This window comes from Cyanistes caeruleus, chromosome 2 (assembly GCF_971803275.1).
Source record: "Cyanistes caeruleus chromosome 2, bCyaCae1.hap1.1, whole genome shotgun sequence".
Taxonomy (NCBI): domain Eukaryota; kingdom Metazoa; phylum Chordata; class Aves; order Passeriformes; family Paridae; genus Cyanistes; species Cyanistes caeruleus.
In genome coordinates, this window is record NC_141702.1 from 15903249 (window position 1) to 15922153 (window position 18905).

Below are 18905 nucleotides of genomic sequence, written 5' to 3' on the forward strand. Positions count from 1 at the left end.
CTTTACTCCTTACCCTGTCCCTCAGGACTGCAAACTCCACCAGTGTGTGATCACTGCAGCCCAGGCTGCCTCCAAGCTTGTCATCCCCAGTTAGCCCACTTACATTAGTGACCAGCAGGTCCGGTGTTGCTCCCCTTCTGGTAGGTCTTGTCTGTTACCTAGCTGAAGATGTTATCCTCCATGCATTCCAGAAATCTCCTGGATTGCTGGCAGCTCATGACAGTACATTTCCACATGTTGGGGTCATCTAAGTTCCCCATGGTCATGATGCCTCCTGTAGCTGGGACACAAAGGCTTTGTCAATAGGCTCCCCTTGATCAGGCCTGTTACAGACACCAACCACAAGGTGTCATTTATTGGTCTGGTCCTTGGAGATTTTTGTGCACTGACTCTACCAGTTCATGGCTGCTTCTCAGTAACATCTCTTTGTGACCTCTCTGTCTCTTGATGCAGAGGGTAACTTCTCATCCCTTCCTTCCTCTCCTGTCCCATTTGAATAGCCTACAGCCATCGACAGTTGCACTCCAGTCATAGAATTCATCCACCAGATTTCTGGAATGGCAGCTGGATCATAGCTTTCTAGCAGCATGGTGGCTTCCAGCTCCTCCTGTTAGTTGCCCACTCTGTGCACTGGATAGAGGCACCTCAGCTGGGCTGTCAGCTGTGTCACCCTCTTAGAGGAACACCCTTTAATTCCTTCGATGTATTTCAGTGGTGTTTTCCTGTTTGCTTCTGTTACCCCAGGAGCCTCTGCCTCATCTCCATAAGACTTCCAATTGTGCTCCAGAGTGGCCATCACATCTCAGATGAGAGCTCTCGTTAGCTCTGTATCCCTCTAACTTTGGTGTGTCATCCCACAGTTTGTTATGAGCAAGCCTGATATTATCCCCCTCCCCTGTCATGTCTGTTGGAAGCTCTGTCAATTAAACCTGCTGGCTCCTTGTCAAAGGCTCTCTTTGCCCTTTGAGAAAGGTGAATCCCTTCTGATGCCAGCATGCCTGGTGCTATGTTTTTACGGCACAGGAGACCTGATTGTGTCTTGGTACTGTGTTTCTTGACAATTTTTTTTTGAGTAGTATTTATCTGACATAACTTCAGCCTTTTAGGAGTTAGGTTCACCATTTGCCATCAAAGAAGCGAAGTAGGTATATGAGGAGATATATTCATATATATTCATCTGTTTTATGTCATCTTATTGTGCACATTCTAATGAATCTACTGGTTAAGAGATCAGATCTTAATTAATTAAACCTGTTAGCTGCTGAAGCTAGGGTAGACAAGTTCCACCTTTGTTTCTATGTTACGGGTGGTTGTTACATGTGTAACAATGTTGAAAAACTTAACAAATATTCAGACTGCATTGTCTTGAATAGCAATGACTGAGCATTAGAGTAATAGCATAATGTACTTGACTGGAAGGCAGATAGAAAATTTTTCTGTGCATTTTATGCAAAGCAATTTTTGAGGACTAGCTGAAGCTACAAACGCTCTTATTTACTTCTGAAATAATGTTTTACTATGCATAAATATGATTTTCTTAAATAACATTGTAATGGATTTTAAATAAGGATAGTTTGTTGTATCAAAGTGGAATATATGTTTCTGCTGTACATTTTTGTTCAAATGGGAAATGAATATGTTGGAAGTGGCATTTTAGGACTTTTCACTTTGAGTATTTGTAAGTTTATTCTTATAAACTTACTGAAGTATTTTTAGGACAAATAGCAATCTGCAAAAGGAAATATATGTATTTTTAAGTATATGTTAGTTTTTAAAATATATGTCAACTTTAAGTATTATAGTGATATCTTTTCCTTCTTTGTTTTTCGTTTTTATAGGTTTTGAAATGTGAAGTGGAACTGATGGCCAAAATGGCAAAAACCATTGACAGCTTCACTCAGAATCAGACAAGGCTTGTTGTAATTATTGATGGATTGGATGCTTGTGAACAGGACAAGGTTTTACAGATGCTTGATACTGTGAGTTGGGTCATTTTATAAAGATTACCTCTGGATTATATGCACGATCTCTTCCACTGATGAGCTCAGATACAATTATCATATGTTTTCATATGCTTTCTGTAAATAGAAGGCTGTGTTATAGTAATTGAAATTTGTGTACAGTGGCATAACTATAATGCTAAGAGTGATGTGTTTTAAAACCCATTAAAAAATTAAATTGCATGTTAGTACATGCAAAGTACAAAGTTTGAAAAAGTTTGAAATAATCAAACATAGACTATGGAAAATAAAAATTCTGTTGAAACAAACTTAAAATGGAGAATTTTTCATATTTACCCTTGAAGATCTTTAGATGAAAAATACTTAAATGCTGAATATTTGTGGGGGGCTGGAACATTACTGCATCCTTGGTAATGACTTCTACTGTAAATTTTGCTGTTAAATTGTGCCTGTTTCTAACTGGATAAGTTCCTAATGTTAGATATCTCATGTAGAAGAAGCTGACATCTCTATACCTCTATACTTCTCTTGGCCTCTCAGGTTTATTCCTTAAACAGAATGAATATAAAATGTTCAAAGCCAAATGTTCAAATGATCTGCAGCTACTGTTAGTTGTTACTAACAAGGTGTACTGTCTGCTTTTCTACAGGTACGAGTCTTGTTTTCAAAAGGCCCCTTCATTGCAATTTTTGCAAGTGACCCACACATTATTATAAAGGCAATTAACCAGAATCTCAACAGTGTTCTACGTGATTCAAACATAAATGGCCATGATTACATGCGGAATATTGTCCATTTGCCCGTTTTTCTGAATAGCCGAGGGCTTAGTAATGCAAAAAAACTGATGGTAGCTTCAACAACCAATGGGGATATTCCTTATGCAGATAATGCAGGTAAGGTTATGAAGGAGAGTGATAACAGCATTACAAAACCAAAGGTCCAAAATCTGGGTTTTGGAAGGAAAAAAATTCAATTAATAAATCTTACTTAATTTAAATAATTAACAGATCATTAGTGTTATTTTTGCAGGTCAGGAAAATATATATGACTAGAGAAAATGCTTATCTTTGTTTTCCTTTCCATAGGATTGCATGAAGAGGTTGACAGGAGAGTTTCTCAGAACAGTCTTGGAGACATGACCAAACTTGGTAGCAAAACTGCTCTCAACAGGCGGGTGAGAAGGATTTTTAGTCTAAATAGAGATACTGGTAAAACCTTTTTTCTTTTTTGTTTTCTTTCTTCAATAATATCAACTTGGAAGACTTATCAAACCATTCTTATGGTTAAAAACCTTATTTTTTATAAATTATGATTTTTTTATAAATGATCCATGTAGGAAAAGTCTGCTCTTACATCAGTAGGCTGATGCTCTGTCAGAGAGGAAGAAGTTTGCTTGCTCACCAAAGTATTCCTCTCCACAAAAAAATTAAATACAGCTCTCTGTGAATGCTGAGGTGATACAGCAAATCTGGTAAGGGCTATGGTCTGTGAATGTGTGTATATTTTGTATTTTTTTTTTGTGTAAGCCAGGTATCAGTTTGCAGGTATCATCAGGATGTTGCAACAAGGAGCAGTGATTTGGTAAATCAAAGAATTTCAGATATTAAGTACTAGACTTGTACTGCAATGCCTACCACATTTTTTTTCCTGCTTTCTCTTCTTTCATCTTTGTATAAAATCACAAACTGGTTGAATAAAAGGTATCTAGAAAGTTGTGAGAAATGACACAGAATCTGAGGAATCTGAGGTTTTTGGACTGCCATTGGTAGAGACTTTGGGAATTTTGTAGCAGGGGAACCTGATGGTCAATTTTTACATGAAGTTAGTAAATGGATGGTACTAACCCTTTGGAGAGACAGTAGGAAGAGATGATGGAAATGGTGAAAGTACTAACCTTCTTATAAAATATTTTGCTATGTCACTCTATTTTGACCTGTCAGAATTGATATGGAAATAAAATGTGTAATTCTTACCACTTGTTGGCTTCTATGGAAATGATGTTCAGCGTTACACAGCTAAATTAGAATTAAATTCTTGTATGTTTGATATTACCTGTTTGCCTCACAGACTTACTCACAAAGGCTCTAACTTGATTATCAAGTAAAGCTGAAAATACATAAAATCTTTTGATACTAATCAGTGTTCCTTGGGTTTTTGTTTCATTATCAGGATACTTACCGAAGACGCCAGATGCAGAGGACCATTACCCGCCAAATGTCTTTTGATTTGACCAAGCTGTTGGTTACAGAGGATTGGTTCAGTGATATCAGTCCTCAAACCATGAGGAGGTTGCTAAATATTGTTTCAGTGACAGGTAAGTGTGACATGCTCATGTGCAATAAACAGGAGTGTGTTTTGACTGCTTGTAGTTAGAAAATCCTTCTGAAGCAAACTCTTCCAGAATGTAAGAAAATATTATAGACTAATTTATATAGAATTTGAATGAAAGATACATAATATTTGTTGTTTCATTGACTTCAGTTGGGAGGAAAATGATTCTAGTCTACCTTTTTAGAAAGTTTTGTATTTTTTGATTTTGAAACAGGATAAGAAAATTACATTTTCCTGTAGGGTGAACAAAGATTTCACTGATGACATCTGAAAAAGTAAGCTCTGAGGGGAAAACCAGATATATATCCTGTTCATTTTTGCTGAGTATTTGGAGTCCTTTTTCCCTAAATGATTGTGTGAGGCTGATGAAAGCATTTTCTCACTTGTTTTTCTTCAGCAAAACACAGTCAAGATGTTGGTATCTCTGAAGTTTAAAAGCTGGAAATAACTAAAAAAGGGCATAGGGAGGTTTAATAAAAACAATGGGGAATGATTATTTACTGTCTTTTCTGTTGCAGACACTAGAAGGCACTGGGTAGCCCTACAGCTACCCAGAACAAAGAAATTGAGTTACTTTTCATGCTGGGTATAGTTAAGAGCATAAATCTGCAACAGACCTCAAATTCTGAGCTAATGTTTTAAATAAGTGTGCTGTCTCTTAGCTTGTCACTGCAATTTGTAGCATGTAGCCTATATTGTTTTGGCAAATTATAGTGCAATTATGAAAGTATAACAAAATCACAAAATGTTAGTTGTAAAATTAAACTTAAAAAAAGACCTTGCAAGGACACTTTTAGTTAGTACAGTCTGTGGTTAGATATGATTTCATAAACAGCTTTATGAACAGAGCCTTCAGTCTGTAAGGTTACCTGTCATTACATATATTAATAAAGGAATTATAGAAAATTTGCTGAAACTTCAAATGTGTAAGTTGCAGCATTAACTTTTTCTGGTTTTTGAAATAACTTTATTTGTAATTTATACCTTGCCTTACTTACTCAAAAAGGTGCTTTTTTATAGCTTTGAATTTTACTATATTGGCTACTGAAGCTGGCAGTTGTATGCTTAACTTGTTTTTACCACATTTCATATGCCAGTGCATAGAAGATCTATCAATGTATTATTAGCATGAAATTCTGTGTTTTGATGAAGAAATTAATGCTGTGTGAAATTCTTTATTTAATTTTATTGAAGTAAATTAAGATTCACCAGTAGCAGGATGATAGTAATTAGTGTTTAACCTCTAGCTGAAGTTGACAGTTTTGGAGAGTTTTGTATTTTGACCACTATTTGCAGCAATTTTTATTAGATTGTAAAATGGTATTTTTAGATGCAACTTGTGATAATTGTGAATTAACTGAGCGAAAAACATAATAGCAGGAAGTTCACAGATCAGATAAAAACAAGGTAACATAGCTGTTACATTGAAGGGAAAAAGGGTATCTTTCAAAAAGGAGAAAAAATCCTCTGTGTTTTCTTTCCGCCTTCTTTGTTCTCTTAGGTCGTTTATTGAGAGCTAATCAGATCACATTCAATTGGGACAGACTGGCAAGTTGGATCAATCTCACAGAGCAGTGGCCATATAGAACATCATGGCTGATCCTGCATCTTGAAGAAACTGAAGGTGTTCCAGATCACCTGACTTTAAAAACCATCTATGAGAGGTAGTCATTATTCTGGTAATGGTGTGTACTTTCAGTGATTAAAATAGTGGCCATTATTAATGATCACTAGAATAACATGGCTTTCAAACATTTATCAGGTTGTAATCCAAAATTCCCACAATCTTACCCTCTTCTGCTAACTTTCGAGAACTTCTAAGTGAAGTTGCTTGAAGTGCATTGCTATTTGATGCATCGTGTATGAATGAGTACTTTGTATTTAAACCAAAGAGAACTGTACAGGAATTCTTTCACAGGCAGCTAGTTGTACTTTTGTCTCTTGATATCCTTTTCTTCTTTACCTTGGCCAAGCTACAAGTAGGGTATTTTTTCCACTTCTTTGTTAATCTGAAATAAGCCCAGCAGAAACTGGCCTTACTGATAAAAATCTCTGAAGGTTTTGTGCTTAGCAGGTGTGCTATGGCAATGCCGTGTGCTGCAGTTAAGGGATGTGAAAAAGAGGCCTGACTTTCTTAATTTCTGCTACAAGTTGCTATCCAACAGAGCTGTTCAGGTATTGCTACTGAGAAGAAATTGCCCCATGTTGCTAGTGAACATCTCTCTCCAGAACCCTCTGGTTAAAGGAAAGGATTTTTGGGTTGTGACCTGATGACAGTGGGAGGAATGGAAGAGAGAAGATGTGACTGAGAGTGGGGTCTATGGAGGAAAAGCAGAGTCTGAGAATCAGAGTCAGGGAGAAGAAAGAAAGGTTTGGCTTGGATAAAATATAATTGAGATCAGATGAAAAGAACAGCTGAAGTAAAGAGAGAAGATCGTGACTGATTGAGCAATTTACCAAAATATCTTGAGATTTTGCAGGGTCCAGGGGAATGAATTTGGAGAGAAAATATTGGAAGTGTGCCCTGCACTGCAAGTCAAGGAATAGGAGATGAACTGTGTGAGAATCTGGGGTGGGCCAAGAATGGTTGTTGAAGTGTTGAGAATGGAATTAGGATTGTTTGGGAAAGATTGAATAAGTTGTATTAGGAAAGAAAAGTTGAAGTGCAGTTAAGATCTGGACACAGAAATCCCAAGAAGGTAAAGGAACAAGGTTAGATTGAGCATGATGAGGTTGAGGATTGAACACAGGTGAAGAAGGCAAGCAGTAGACTGAAGTGGCTTTGAGCTGGAAGATGGTTTTAGAAATACCAGACTTCACAGGTAAATTAAGTGAATGATTAGAAAACACTCTCCTCTAGAGTATGGCACGGTTTTTGGGTTTTGCATTTCCTCTGTGAGTATAATTACCTGTGAAATCAAAGGTAAAGCACTGGGAGCCCATCTTTCCATTGTGCATTCACACAGCTAAGTGTCACAAATGCTTATGTGATCAGCTAAGTACAGTAGTAATCCATAATAATCAGGAGTTCCCTTTTCTGTCATGTTTTTCATTCAGACTTGTCTTTATTTAGATTTCTGTATGGCATATTTCACAATTTTATCATTTCAGTATTTATCCAACAGACTCCTTACAGTTTTTTGATTATTGGCATCTACAGTAATAAGTAACTTTGGGTTGATGGAAGTCCAAAGCTGTCTTTCGAGACATAACAATATTTGTCTTCTGATAAACCAGAGGAGGTATTAGAGACTTGATTTATTCTCATAAATGGGTGCTAGCAATTCCAGTATTAATGGATGTTAAATTGTAGTAAAAGAAAAGGACATTTACAATTGAATGTGAATAACTTATTTGGCTTCTGAAGTGTTTGTTGTTAGCACAAACACTTGAGCTGCTGATGCTCAGTGCCAGCTGGAATGTGTCATGATTTATTAGTTAAGATGTGGAGGAGATTCATGACTGCTGCTATGTTGTACCTCTTGCTATGCAGGTTGTCTGGAAGTGATACAGCCATTTGAGTAGACTGCTAGTTCATAACTGACAATTACAAGTGTATGGGTAATTCTGTAGTGGTGAAAACCAGAGTACATAATGGGAAGAAACAGTGAAGAACCCTGTACAATGTATTGGAAAAGGGAAGGTGATCAACATCTTTTAAGGAAAGCTGTTTGTATTCTACCTGTAATACCAGAAAAACAAGGAAAAGGAAAACAATACTAAAATTCAGGATTTTCTCTTTAGCAGAAAATACCAACAGGAGATTTGATATGAAAATTATAAAGCTAAAAGTCTTGGTTTATTTAGCTTCTTAACAGTTAAAAAAAAAAATGTCCTTCTAAAAATAATGTTGCTGTGTGCTCAGGAAGAGAATTGATGTCTCCCAGCCCTTTCTGTTGAACCCGTGTAAGGAACTAAATATATAACTCTCCCGAAGTATTGACAAAGTTGAGGTCTCATCTGTCTGGTGATTTGGGTGATTGTCTTCACCATATGCTGAATGTGAAAAGGTCTGTGTACTCCTCTCTGGGATTATCTAGCTCTCTAAAAGTTCTGTTTTATCCAAAGTAATCGTTTCCGTATCATTGCTATTCATTTTATCTGCAACTGTTTAAAGTTACTTGGCTCAAATAACTGTTGCACTATCATTTCAAAGTTAGTTCCTCTTTTAAAACTTCAGTTTTCTAAGTTTTATTAGTTTATAGAGCAGCTTTCCCATTTGGAGTCTCATAAATACATACCAGATTTCAGTAATTATGTATCTTGTTCCTGTACTCCATTTATTACTTGTTCCCTGCTTTTTATTCTTCAAGGATTTTTAAAAAATACATTGAGAGTTTAGATCAGAATCAAGAATATAGTTTTCCTAATATTGAATAGTTTGTGTCAAACTACTTTTTATCGTGACACTGCAGTCTTAGAGTTGCTGCTTGGACTTTGCTGAAAGGAATCTTGTAGGTTCTATGTTGAATGTAAGTTTCACACTTGATTGCATTCTCTGTGTAAGGAGAATGCTTTGATATTGCAGTTGCTTTTCCAAATTTGAAAATAGCATGTGTTAAAAAGCTTTTGAATCACCAGGATTCCCTCACTCTGAGGACTCTCCATTGCCTTCCCCTCTGCTGCAGGCGGTGCGCAGAGGGTGACCCCCCTGGACTGATCAGTTACAGCTCCTTTCATCGGAAGAGTTATGGCAGATGATCGGTGTGTGCGCTGAGGGTGTGACGGGGACAGCTAACCCCTTGTCCCTGTGTCCCCCGGGGAGGGCTGTCCCCGGCCGTGTCCCCGGCTGTGTCCCCCGGTTGTGTCCCCGGCAGTGTCCCCCGGCTGTGTCCCCCGGTTGTGTCCCCGGCAGTGTCCCCGGCTGTGTCCCCGGCCGTGTCCCCGGCTGTGTCCCCCGGCTGTGTCCCCCGGCAGTGTCCCCCGGCTGTGTCCCCCGGCTGTGTCCCCCGGCTGTGTCCCCGGCCGTGTCCCCGGCAGTGCGGGGATTGTGCAGCGCAGTGCGGTGCCGGCAGGCGGCGCTCCCTGCTCGGCACAGCCGCGGGAGCGCTGGCACCTGAGCCTTGGCTTTCAGTGTTCCCGGGAGAAAGCGATACTTTCACAACACACAGAAAATACAGGAAAATGAAAACAATCGGGTAGTCAAGCACTAAGAAGCAAAAGAATAAATATAATCTTTACTTAATTCCCCTCTCTGTAGGCACAATGATATATGATTTACATGATTATATGCTATTTTGTCTCCATGAGATTCCCACCTTGTAATGTCCAGAATTTAATTCTGCAAACTGTAGTAAAGGAGAATGCTGTTTTCTGTCACACTGCAGTGCTATCTATTGAAGTTGAAAAGAATACAATAACTAAAGTGGGACAACTAAAAGATGTTCCACAGCTATTAGTCAGAGTTTGTGTGATGCTGTCCTAGTCACCTCTGTAGTACCTTTCACTTGGATAGTATTTGTGCCTCTGTGGGGAAGTGGTGTACAGCTTATGGTTCTGTAGGCTGATATTGCTAAGTACTCAGTGTTCAGAGATATATCTGGAGCTACTGGGTGCTCTGCTTTCAGTTGGTGGAGTATTCCGAAAAAAATGCATACCTCAATTTGGTAACTAAGTAAGTATGCTTATTTCTCTGTGCTTCAATTTGTCATTAAAAATAAAGCTAACTAGTATATTCTTATTATGAAGGCTTGTTGGGGAAAGTAAATTTGTCTTTTTCTATGGATGCTGTGAAGAATATCAAAGACCATGATGAGTATGAAATCAGGTCTGTCAAGAGAAATGTATCTTTCCTGTATCATCCTATGCAGAGATGAAAAATCTGCTGAATATTATATTGGGAACTTTCGTCCAGGGTCCATAACAAAAAACTCAACAAACAAACAAAAAAACTACCCTCACAAAAAAGCACACCAAAACCAAAAGAACACAGACACCCCCTACAGAACAACAACCAAAAACAACAGCAACAAACCAATTAACCAACCACAAAACAAAACAAAACCCCCAAAACCAACCAAACAAATCACACACAAAAATAAGACCAAAAAAACCTACACAAAACCAATTACAAAAAACCTAACTCAAAATAGAAATTAAAGAAACAACCCTACAACCCCCTAAAGAAAATTAGGCTTCAATTTACGACACGGGCACTCCTCTGTGAAGAATCTTTATGGTCTGGTGTCACTTAATGTCTCTTACAGGCACAGGTTCTATGCTCTCAATCAGTTATACAGGGGAACAAGCCCATTTTTTGTCATTGGTAAATTTTGAAAAGAAAACACTGAATCTTCTTCATTGGCTTTCAGTCTATATACTTGAGAAAAATGTCTTTACTCTTTTTATTTCCTTAAACTGACCTGCTGTGTCATCTCACTTCTATCCTCTCATTTTAGCCTCTTTCTCTCTGCTGGTCGGGTTGCTATTGTTTTCCACCTGGTATATTTATTAGTAGTAGTATTTACTCCTTCAGGTTATGTGTTGCCTTTTCTCATCATCAGGATTTTCATATAGTCTCTCTCCTTACCAGGTTAAGCTCTTCTGATTTTGTCTCTCCTTCCCCTTTTGCATTTAGGTTCTTCTGTGGTCAAGCTCTCTGTTGTCATTACCATCTGTCATCTGTCCATCCTAGTCTAATTTAATTATCTTTACCATTTTATTTATAGCTATGACATAGAGTTTATATTCCTCTACATTTACATTGTACTGCATTCTCTTCTATGCTACTAAGAGTCTTCCTAATGTCAATCTTGTGTAATGCCAAAGTGGTTTGCAGAAGTTGCAGAAGGCAAATTTTTAAAGCTCTGAAGTGGAATAAAATATGTGGGCTTTCTGCAAATAAATTTCTAAGAGAATTAAGTTGTCAGATTAAAGCAAGTTTCTGTTGAATGTTTGCAACTGAGACTTCTCAGACATGTAAATTAGCCAGCTATGGGAATGTGCTCTCTTGTGAAGGTAAGTAGAGCATCCATGACACCAGAATAAATGACAGTGCCAGATCTAAATAAATGATATCTTGGGAAAAGTCACTGTGGCTTTTGTAGAAAAAAGATGCATTTCAAGAAACTGAATTCTCAACAGAGTCAATGAACACAGGAAGAATACAAGGAAGTATTTAAGACATTTTAAGCAAGATCTTAATCTAGAAACATCTAAATGTATTAAAATCTAAGATAATAACAGGCAAAATTGCCCTGTAAAAGCAAAAGAACGAAGCAAAAGATGATAGGATTATGTGTCTTGTGAGAAACTTGCTGGTGAGGTTTCCAAAGATAGTTCCTGTTCTATTTGACATACCTGTGGATGGTCTGACAGAGGGAGGAGATTCCATGTGGATGTATAACCAGGATAACCTTTATAGAGGGTTGTGGAAGTAGCTGTAAGTTGCAGATCAAAACCATTGTGGATATGGGTATTATATCCTGCTGGGGAAAATAATCTCATTTATAATCATGCTTATGCAGTAGTGGGCAATAAATCTGCACTAAGTAAAGGAGTTAATAAATTGTGGCTGATTTCTCTAGAAAATGTTCTGTGCCCCACTTCAGTCAGAAAATTAATGTGTCTTTAGGAGTTCCTAACAAATCAGTAGAAAGGAAGAATGTATTGTATTATACAGATCTGTGATTTTTCTAATTTCTAAAGACTGAGTTTCTAATCATCACATTTCAAAATGGTTATACCAAAGTAGATATATTTAAGAGGCTGAGGAAAGCTGTAGTTTCGCATCAAGCAGTGACAAGTCCCAGTTCTGCTGGACTACTTTCTCTTCTCCAGCCCTCCTCATGCTTAAGACATTTGATTAATTTATTTCTTTTCCCCAAAAGTCCTAGCTTTTCCATTTCAGTTTGAGGCCCTGAGTCTTGGTCATCTTTGTTTCTTCATATTTTCTTCTTCTTAAGGCTAAAGATGTCAGGGATTGATTTTACCACCTTGTTGAACAAAAATCATGCTATTAAAGCTGATTGTATGAAAAGAAATGTCTTCCCAGTCCCTTTCCTCATTAAATTACCTCACTAAATAAGATAATCTGCTGAACACGTTTTATCTCTTTGTATCCTTCTTATCATGGCAGAAATCAAAGCCTGCAGTACTTTGTAAATTGGAAAATATTCCTAGAAATCACTGAAGTAATTTTGTAACTCTCTTGCCTGTCCTTCTGGAGGCATTCGGAAGAGTTTCTGTATCTATGAGCTAATTAGCTCCTTTCTAGATATGGCAGATTTACCAGCCTGCCACCTCTTAGAGCTGTTAGTATCTGGACTGTAAGATCTGTACAACTGAAACTTCAGGCGTGCATGTACCTCTTGAGTTCAAGAATGTCTTGTATTGCATTTCAGAAATTGACTATAAATTTCTAGACACTTGAAAAACTATGGATGGTCTGAATTTTTGCCTCTGAAGTTGCTGTGAAGTCAACGGTTCTGCTTTTGTGAATGCACAGAATGCTAAAGCAAGGCCTACTTTGTACCTGAAACCTATTCAGTCAGTAACTGAAGCCCTTAATAAGTAAAGGACAAAAGAAATGTGGTTTGGGTATGTTTGCAGTAGGAAGAAAAAACGAGGTTCAGCAGAAAGCACAGCAGCAAAGGCTACTTTAATTCTAAGATAAATGTGTCTAAATAAGTTATACCAAGTGCTGGGACAGGCTTTGTGACAAGTTGCAGGAACCTTCTGGTGCTGGTGAGCAAAATGTGCTGTCCAGGCAGGAAAGGCCACTGTAGAAAAGTTCCACTTGGCCTTTGGAAGAAAATGGCAGGGAATGCACTGCAGGCTACCGGAGCAATTTAATGATCTACCTGTTACAGAGGGCCCTTTGGTATGAAAAAAGTCAGTTTGAAGTTGATGACAATCCATGAGAATTTCCTCATGGTCATGCTTGAATACCAACATAAGTAGAACATTCACCCAGACATTAGGTAGATTTGTGGTAAATGTTGTCCTCTCTCTTATGGGGTTGGGATCTAGGTTCTGTATCATTCTGAATATAATTCTAGTCATTACCTGCTGAAACTGTGAGAAATATAAAGCTGGTGTATCTGAGGATATCATCCTAAGAGAGACTATGGCATCAGTGCTTAAAGATACTGGGGAGGATGCTTATCCCCCATGACTGAACATACAATTTATTTAACACTACAGAATTCAGGCATTCACACAACCTTCTATTCAAGTGCTTCCTGTTGGCTGCTTTTGATGTTAATCTGCTTGTTGAACTTGGTGTTACAAGGGACAGTCCTATATGTCATTCTTTGCCCAGACTTAGACCAAACTGGGGTGTTAAAAAAGGGGCTTTGACCAAACCAGATTATTAAGACAGAACTTTCTGATTTTTTATGAGGATATTTGCAAATAGCTTATGAGGATATTTGCAAATAGCTGATGTCCCTAAATTTCTGTGACTATTTTTATGTATTTATTAAAAATATTAGAACAGAAGAGTTTGGCTCAGGATAGAAGAAACTCTCATGAGCCATCTGTTCAGATTATGATCTCCACCCTTCCTTAATCTCCTTGAAAATTGCTTTTTGGGAAGCTGAAGGAAACTATGGAAATCAAGAATTCTGATTTTGAAAAAAGAGATCTTTCAGGACAAGAAAATGGTTATAGTTTCCTCAGAGTTGTAGGTAACCATTATTTAAAACTTAGCAACGTGTAATTCATCCATCACTTGGGCTTAGTTTAACCTCTGTGATAAAGTCTTTGTGCGCATATGTGTGCATGCCTGCCTATGATGGATGGCAAATTGGATGGCAATACAACATGCCGAGGCAGAACACACCAAATTTAGAAGAATGGCATAACAGCTTTCTTTAATTCAGGTTTTTTTTTTAGTTGCCTTTTTTTGTTGTTGTTTGGTTATTTTGTTGTTGTTTTTGGTGGGTTTTTTTTGGGGGGTGGAAAGGAGAGGGTTGCAGGCGATGAAGAGAACCAAAGGATTTAAGTGAGCCATAGCTCATGTATTATTTTCATTTTAAAGCTTTTGCAACTCTTACACTATTCCAAGAGATGAATTGTGTAATATACATGCTTTCTCTAATTTAGCTACAATAGAAGGAATTGTTGTTTCTTAATTACTTCAGTTCTAGTCCAGTTTCAGCACTGGTATATGGTTTTCCTTGGGGTTTTTCCCAGTCTTTACTGAAGTTGCCCCTTCTTGAAATCAACCACAGAACTGTTTTTCTTTTATTTTTTTCCTTTTTTCTTGAAATTAAACTGCTGAAAACTAATTTAGTTATAAGTGAAACAGCAGTTCATTACTATAGATTTGGAGTTCTATAATGTGGTTTCATTGGTGCCGTGTTTTCCTGATAGATTCACATCTCTTGTTGATACACCCATGGTAATCAAATTATGAAATCACTTAGGTTAAAACATTTTTCTGTTTCATGTACAGTAGAGTATTTTTCCTTGATTGTTTACTACTTCAATTTAAGAAAGTATATTTATAGCATACTAGAATACCACCAAGATATAAATGATATGAAATTATTTTATTAAAGAATTTGATTTCATAAAAAAATAGTATTCTGTAGCACTAGTAGTAAAATTTATTTTTCTCCATATAAAGGCTCATTTATTTTTATAGCAATTTGATGACACATCTGCTTGCTTTATTCAGCTGAAAAGAAAATGTTGGTTCTTGGTGTTTTGTAAAATTGCTTTGTTAAATTATTTTCAAAATCGTTCAACTTTTAACAAATGACATTTGATACTAACATTGGAAAGCAATTTCAGCTAATTAAGTAGATCCTTCTATAAACCATTGGAACATTAAGATGACAAACTGTTCATTCAGGATTATTTTAATTGGTACAATTATTGTAATTTTGTTGCAATTATGTGTTGAGCTAAAAGCTTTTGTTTAAATCATTTGAGGGTTTTTTTGTTAATATACATAAGTAAGAAGAAAAGTAAAATAAAAACGGAAGATAAGCATTATCTGTTTACTTTTTCATTACAGTGCTTTAGATGAGTATCTATTGAATTATTCTTTTAGAACAGTGTGTTACATGCTTTCAGCAAAACTGCAGAAATTTTTAATGTTAAAATTGAGCAAGATCATTGAAATGTAACTTTTCTGGAAGGTTATTATGTTAATTCCAGTTTTGACACTGTTTAAATACCTTTTAAGAAAAAGGGTGAAATGAACTTTTGAGGGATTTGTGAGTTGCTTAATGCCTATTGATGTATTAATTTAAGAAGTGTAGCTATTTAGTGATTATAGAAATTAAAAATGAAAAAGCCATGGAAGGTGCCACATTCATCACTCTGATTATAATGTTCTCTGCAATCAACTTTGCCCAGGCCAGGTTTAAATAAATCAGTCCCTTTAAGTAGACAATTTAGTATTCTTGTAGACCTCACAGCGAGGCATTGCTTCTAAAATATTTAACCTGCTTTTTGTTTTTCCGTTTCCTTTTATTGCCTCTTACTTAAAATGCAGGGCACATAAAGTTATTATGTTTCTTACTGTGCTAATAGTGTGGTCTCCATGTTAAAAGGCAGTGTAGCAGTTGAGTAGTAGGTGGTTGATGCCCACCTTTTTAAAAATTCTTATGCCTTTTGTAATTCAAATAGCACTGCAAAGCTGTGAATGAATCTGGGCATTTGCAACTGCTTTAACACTTTATTTTAATCATAAAGTATGCCAGAGTGTTGTTTAAAGAACAGAACTTTTAATGTGGATTCAGTGACAGTGTGCGATATTGGGTGTGGGAGATTAGTTTAATAAATATCAGTCTTTTAAGCATCAGAATGTTTTTTGCTTTCTGAAATGATCAAAAGCAGGAACACTGAGGAGAGGTGGTTTATCTGCTGGTACTTGAATTGAATAGAGTCAGTTTTGCAAAGCAAGCTTTCCTGAATACCTATGGTAATAGGAGTTTTTAAATAGCTATTGCATCTGTTCAGTGAAGTCTCTTCCGCTTAATATGCACTGAGGGGACTTGAATTTTTGTCTACATAAAGCTAACTATAGCTTTCTCTTTTTTTGGTCTTTATTAAGATAAAGCATTTATTCCCTTATGTTATATTACTGAGTGTGTGGTGACTTTTTATTTCTGTCTTTGTACGAATGGGCGTATAAGCGAATGTTCTTTTTCAGTGTCCAAATGACCTGTTGCAGTCCTCAGTTTGAGAGAATATTTGCACTACAGTTGCTGATACATTGATAGTAGTGCAAAGTTCCTGGAGTGATTTGTGTGAGAGCTTTTAACACTGTCACTGTTTCGATCACATATAAGAAGAGTAGGATAAGTAACTTCAGCACAAAGCATAATATTAGTAGTATTTGATTATTAGGTATTAGAGATCAGACGTCTAATTTGCAGATTGTTAAGTGTCAAAATTTCATATTGCATTCTGTAGTGGCCAAGATTTTCTAGTTTTGTGTTTCTCAGTATCAAATCTCTAGAAAATTTTTTATTCTCATTTTTAATGACAAATTATTTCATTATTTTAAGCAACATTTTTGACTTGTACTATATTGAGAGGAAAAAATTAAAAAGCACATGATAGATAAAACATGACATGCCTTCATGCTCATGCCTTCTGTTGTTCTATTATTTAATAGCAATTAATTAAGTCATTTGCTTTTTATGGAGTGAAAAAGTTAAATGACTCTTGTCCATGCAGTTGCTTGCTCCTGTAAAACACATGAGGAAAAAAATTAGATGTGCAAAGATTAATTTGAAGCATTTCTTTGTTTTCACCTTCAGGGAAAGAAGTTTGGGAAAAGCAGGGAGACCGGCCTTTTGGGGTATGAGGGCTTGTAAAGAACTCAGCCTTCCACCAGTGTGGGAACAGCAGGGCAGGCTGCTCCATGAGACAGGGTGAGCTGGGAGCTGAGGAGGGCAGCGAGGCAGGCACGGCAAGGGGAGAAATCCCTCAGTGGCCAAATGGGAAAAGTGGAGCAGGGTCAGTGACAGCAAACAGCCCTGTGGTGTGTAGCCACAAGGCACAGGTCAAGGCAGGAAGTTAAGCCGGTGTTCAAGGTCAAGACCAAAGGTGCACAGATGTAGCTCAGAGGAGGACCAAGGGTAAAGGTCTGAGCTGAAAAGCTGTTCTTAACTCCAGCAGGAGGCCCTTCAGCAGGGCTTCTCACAGCTCTTGTCACCACAGCCTGGTTACTCAGCTAACTGTGTCAGAGCCAGCCTTGAGCCCCTGCCCCGAAACCCTTGGCTTTTGGGTTACCCACCGGGAACAGGTGGGTAAATCCTGTTAGCATATTCCAGGGCCTGACATAACCAATGGCATAGGCAATGTGGGCACCTCCAGTGTGGATGAAGGTGGTTGGTTTTGGCTCTTGCCATTTTGCGACCACCTAGCAGGGTGGTAAAGGAGATGGTCAATAGGTGCAATAGCTTAGCACCTTCCTCTGAGCGATGCTGGCAACATTCAGTGATGGACGCACTGTCAGACCATGGTGGTTATTTTCTAAGTTGCTCATGGAAGTACAAGGTGAACGTAATTAGAATGAATTTGAATCTAATTTACAGTCTCTTGAATGAAAGATGATGTGCCTCTGTGTACTTGGACTAAGTTATCTGTATTTGAGGAAAAAGACAGAAATAATTCATCATTGTTGCAATATAACTTACTCCATGATGAAAGCAGTTTTTAATTTCAGCTGCTCATGGGAAAGAGATGTGAAGAGTAGTGGAATGAATTTTTAAGGTTCACTTCAATCAGTGAAATGTTTTGTTTTAGCTTCATTCCTTCTAAATTCAAGTAGTTTGTCCTGGAAACGGTCTGTAACACTGATACTTTTTGATGTTTCTGATTTAAAAAATAATTCTTTTACCTCAGGAATCTAGCCCCAAAACGAGAATTTTGTGTTCACAGGGCCTTATTTTTAGATCTGCATACTTATATTTTAGAAAAAGTAACTCCTAAAGTGCTTAAAATGCTAACCTTTTTTTTTTTTATCTGAGAAGTGCAGGCACGTATGGTTTTTGTGGCTCTTTGCCAAAAGATTATCATTTACATAAATATTTCTTTCAAAGGCGTAGTTTAAGACATTGAGCTCAGGAGGTTAGAATAGAGACTTCAATCTGCACACCAGCAGTGGGCTATTGGCTTCTGAACAGTAGCTTTGTTCATCGTATTCGGAACACTGTTCGCATTCAGACTTAAGTAGAGCTGGCATTAAAAATCAGCTAATTTGTTTCATGTGATTCATCAGCTGTGTGTTTTATTTAAATCTGTCACATTCTCTTTTGGCTTTTTATTTTGTAGATTGAAGCGTTGAAGTAGGCCACTCTTTAACTCTTCAATTCCTGACTTGAAAAGTGACTTAATTTTTACTTTTCCAGTGTTGAACTCCTGTAAATATATATAACAAATATATATAACTAAAGTGTCCATTAAGGATCCTGGTTTTTTTCACCATCTGATGTTTGATTTAAAACATACATATTTACAGTCAGTTTAGTTGTAGTTTTATGTAAGGCTAAATAGAACAGCCTAAAGTAGTAGCTAAATATTAGTGTAAAATATGCATTTCTCAGATACTGTGGAGTATACAAGTTTTACTTTGATACTGCCAATGTTCTTATTTTTTCTTTTGTCTCATCGATCCTTGAGGTTAGGACTACTTTCAGCTTCTGT

At 37.1% G+C, this 18905-nt stretch overlaps 1 protein-coding gene across 3 annotated transcripts in view; it reads left to right on the plus strand.

Annotated features, from left to right (window-relative positions):
* KIDINS220 (kinase D interacting substrate 220) overlaps positions 1-18905 on the plus strand; it is a 73744-nt gene that overhangs the window by 31108 nt on the left and 23731 nt on the right. For all 3 annotated transcript variants that reach the window (XM_086875892.1, XM_086875893.1, XM_086875894.1), the window contains exons 18-22: positions 1839-1979; positions 2611-2854; positions 3047-3135; positions 4131-4275; positions 5794-5956. In XM_086875892.1, the coding sequence (XP_086732018.1) occupies positions 1839-1979; positions 2611-2854; positions 3047-3135; positions 4131-4275; positions 5794-5956 (782 nt within the window). The remainder of the gene's footprint in view (positions 1-1838; positions 1980-2610; positions 2855-3046; positions 3136-4130; positions 4276-5793; positions 5957-18905) is intronic.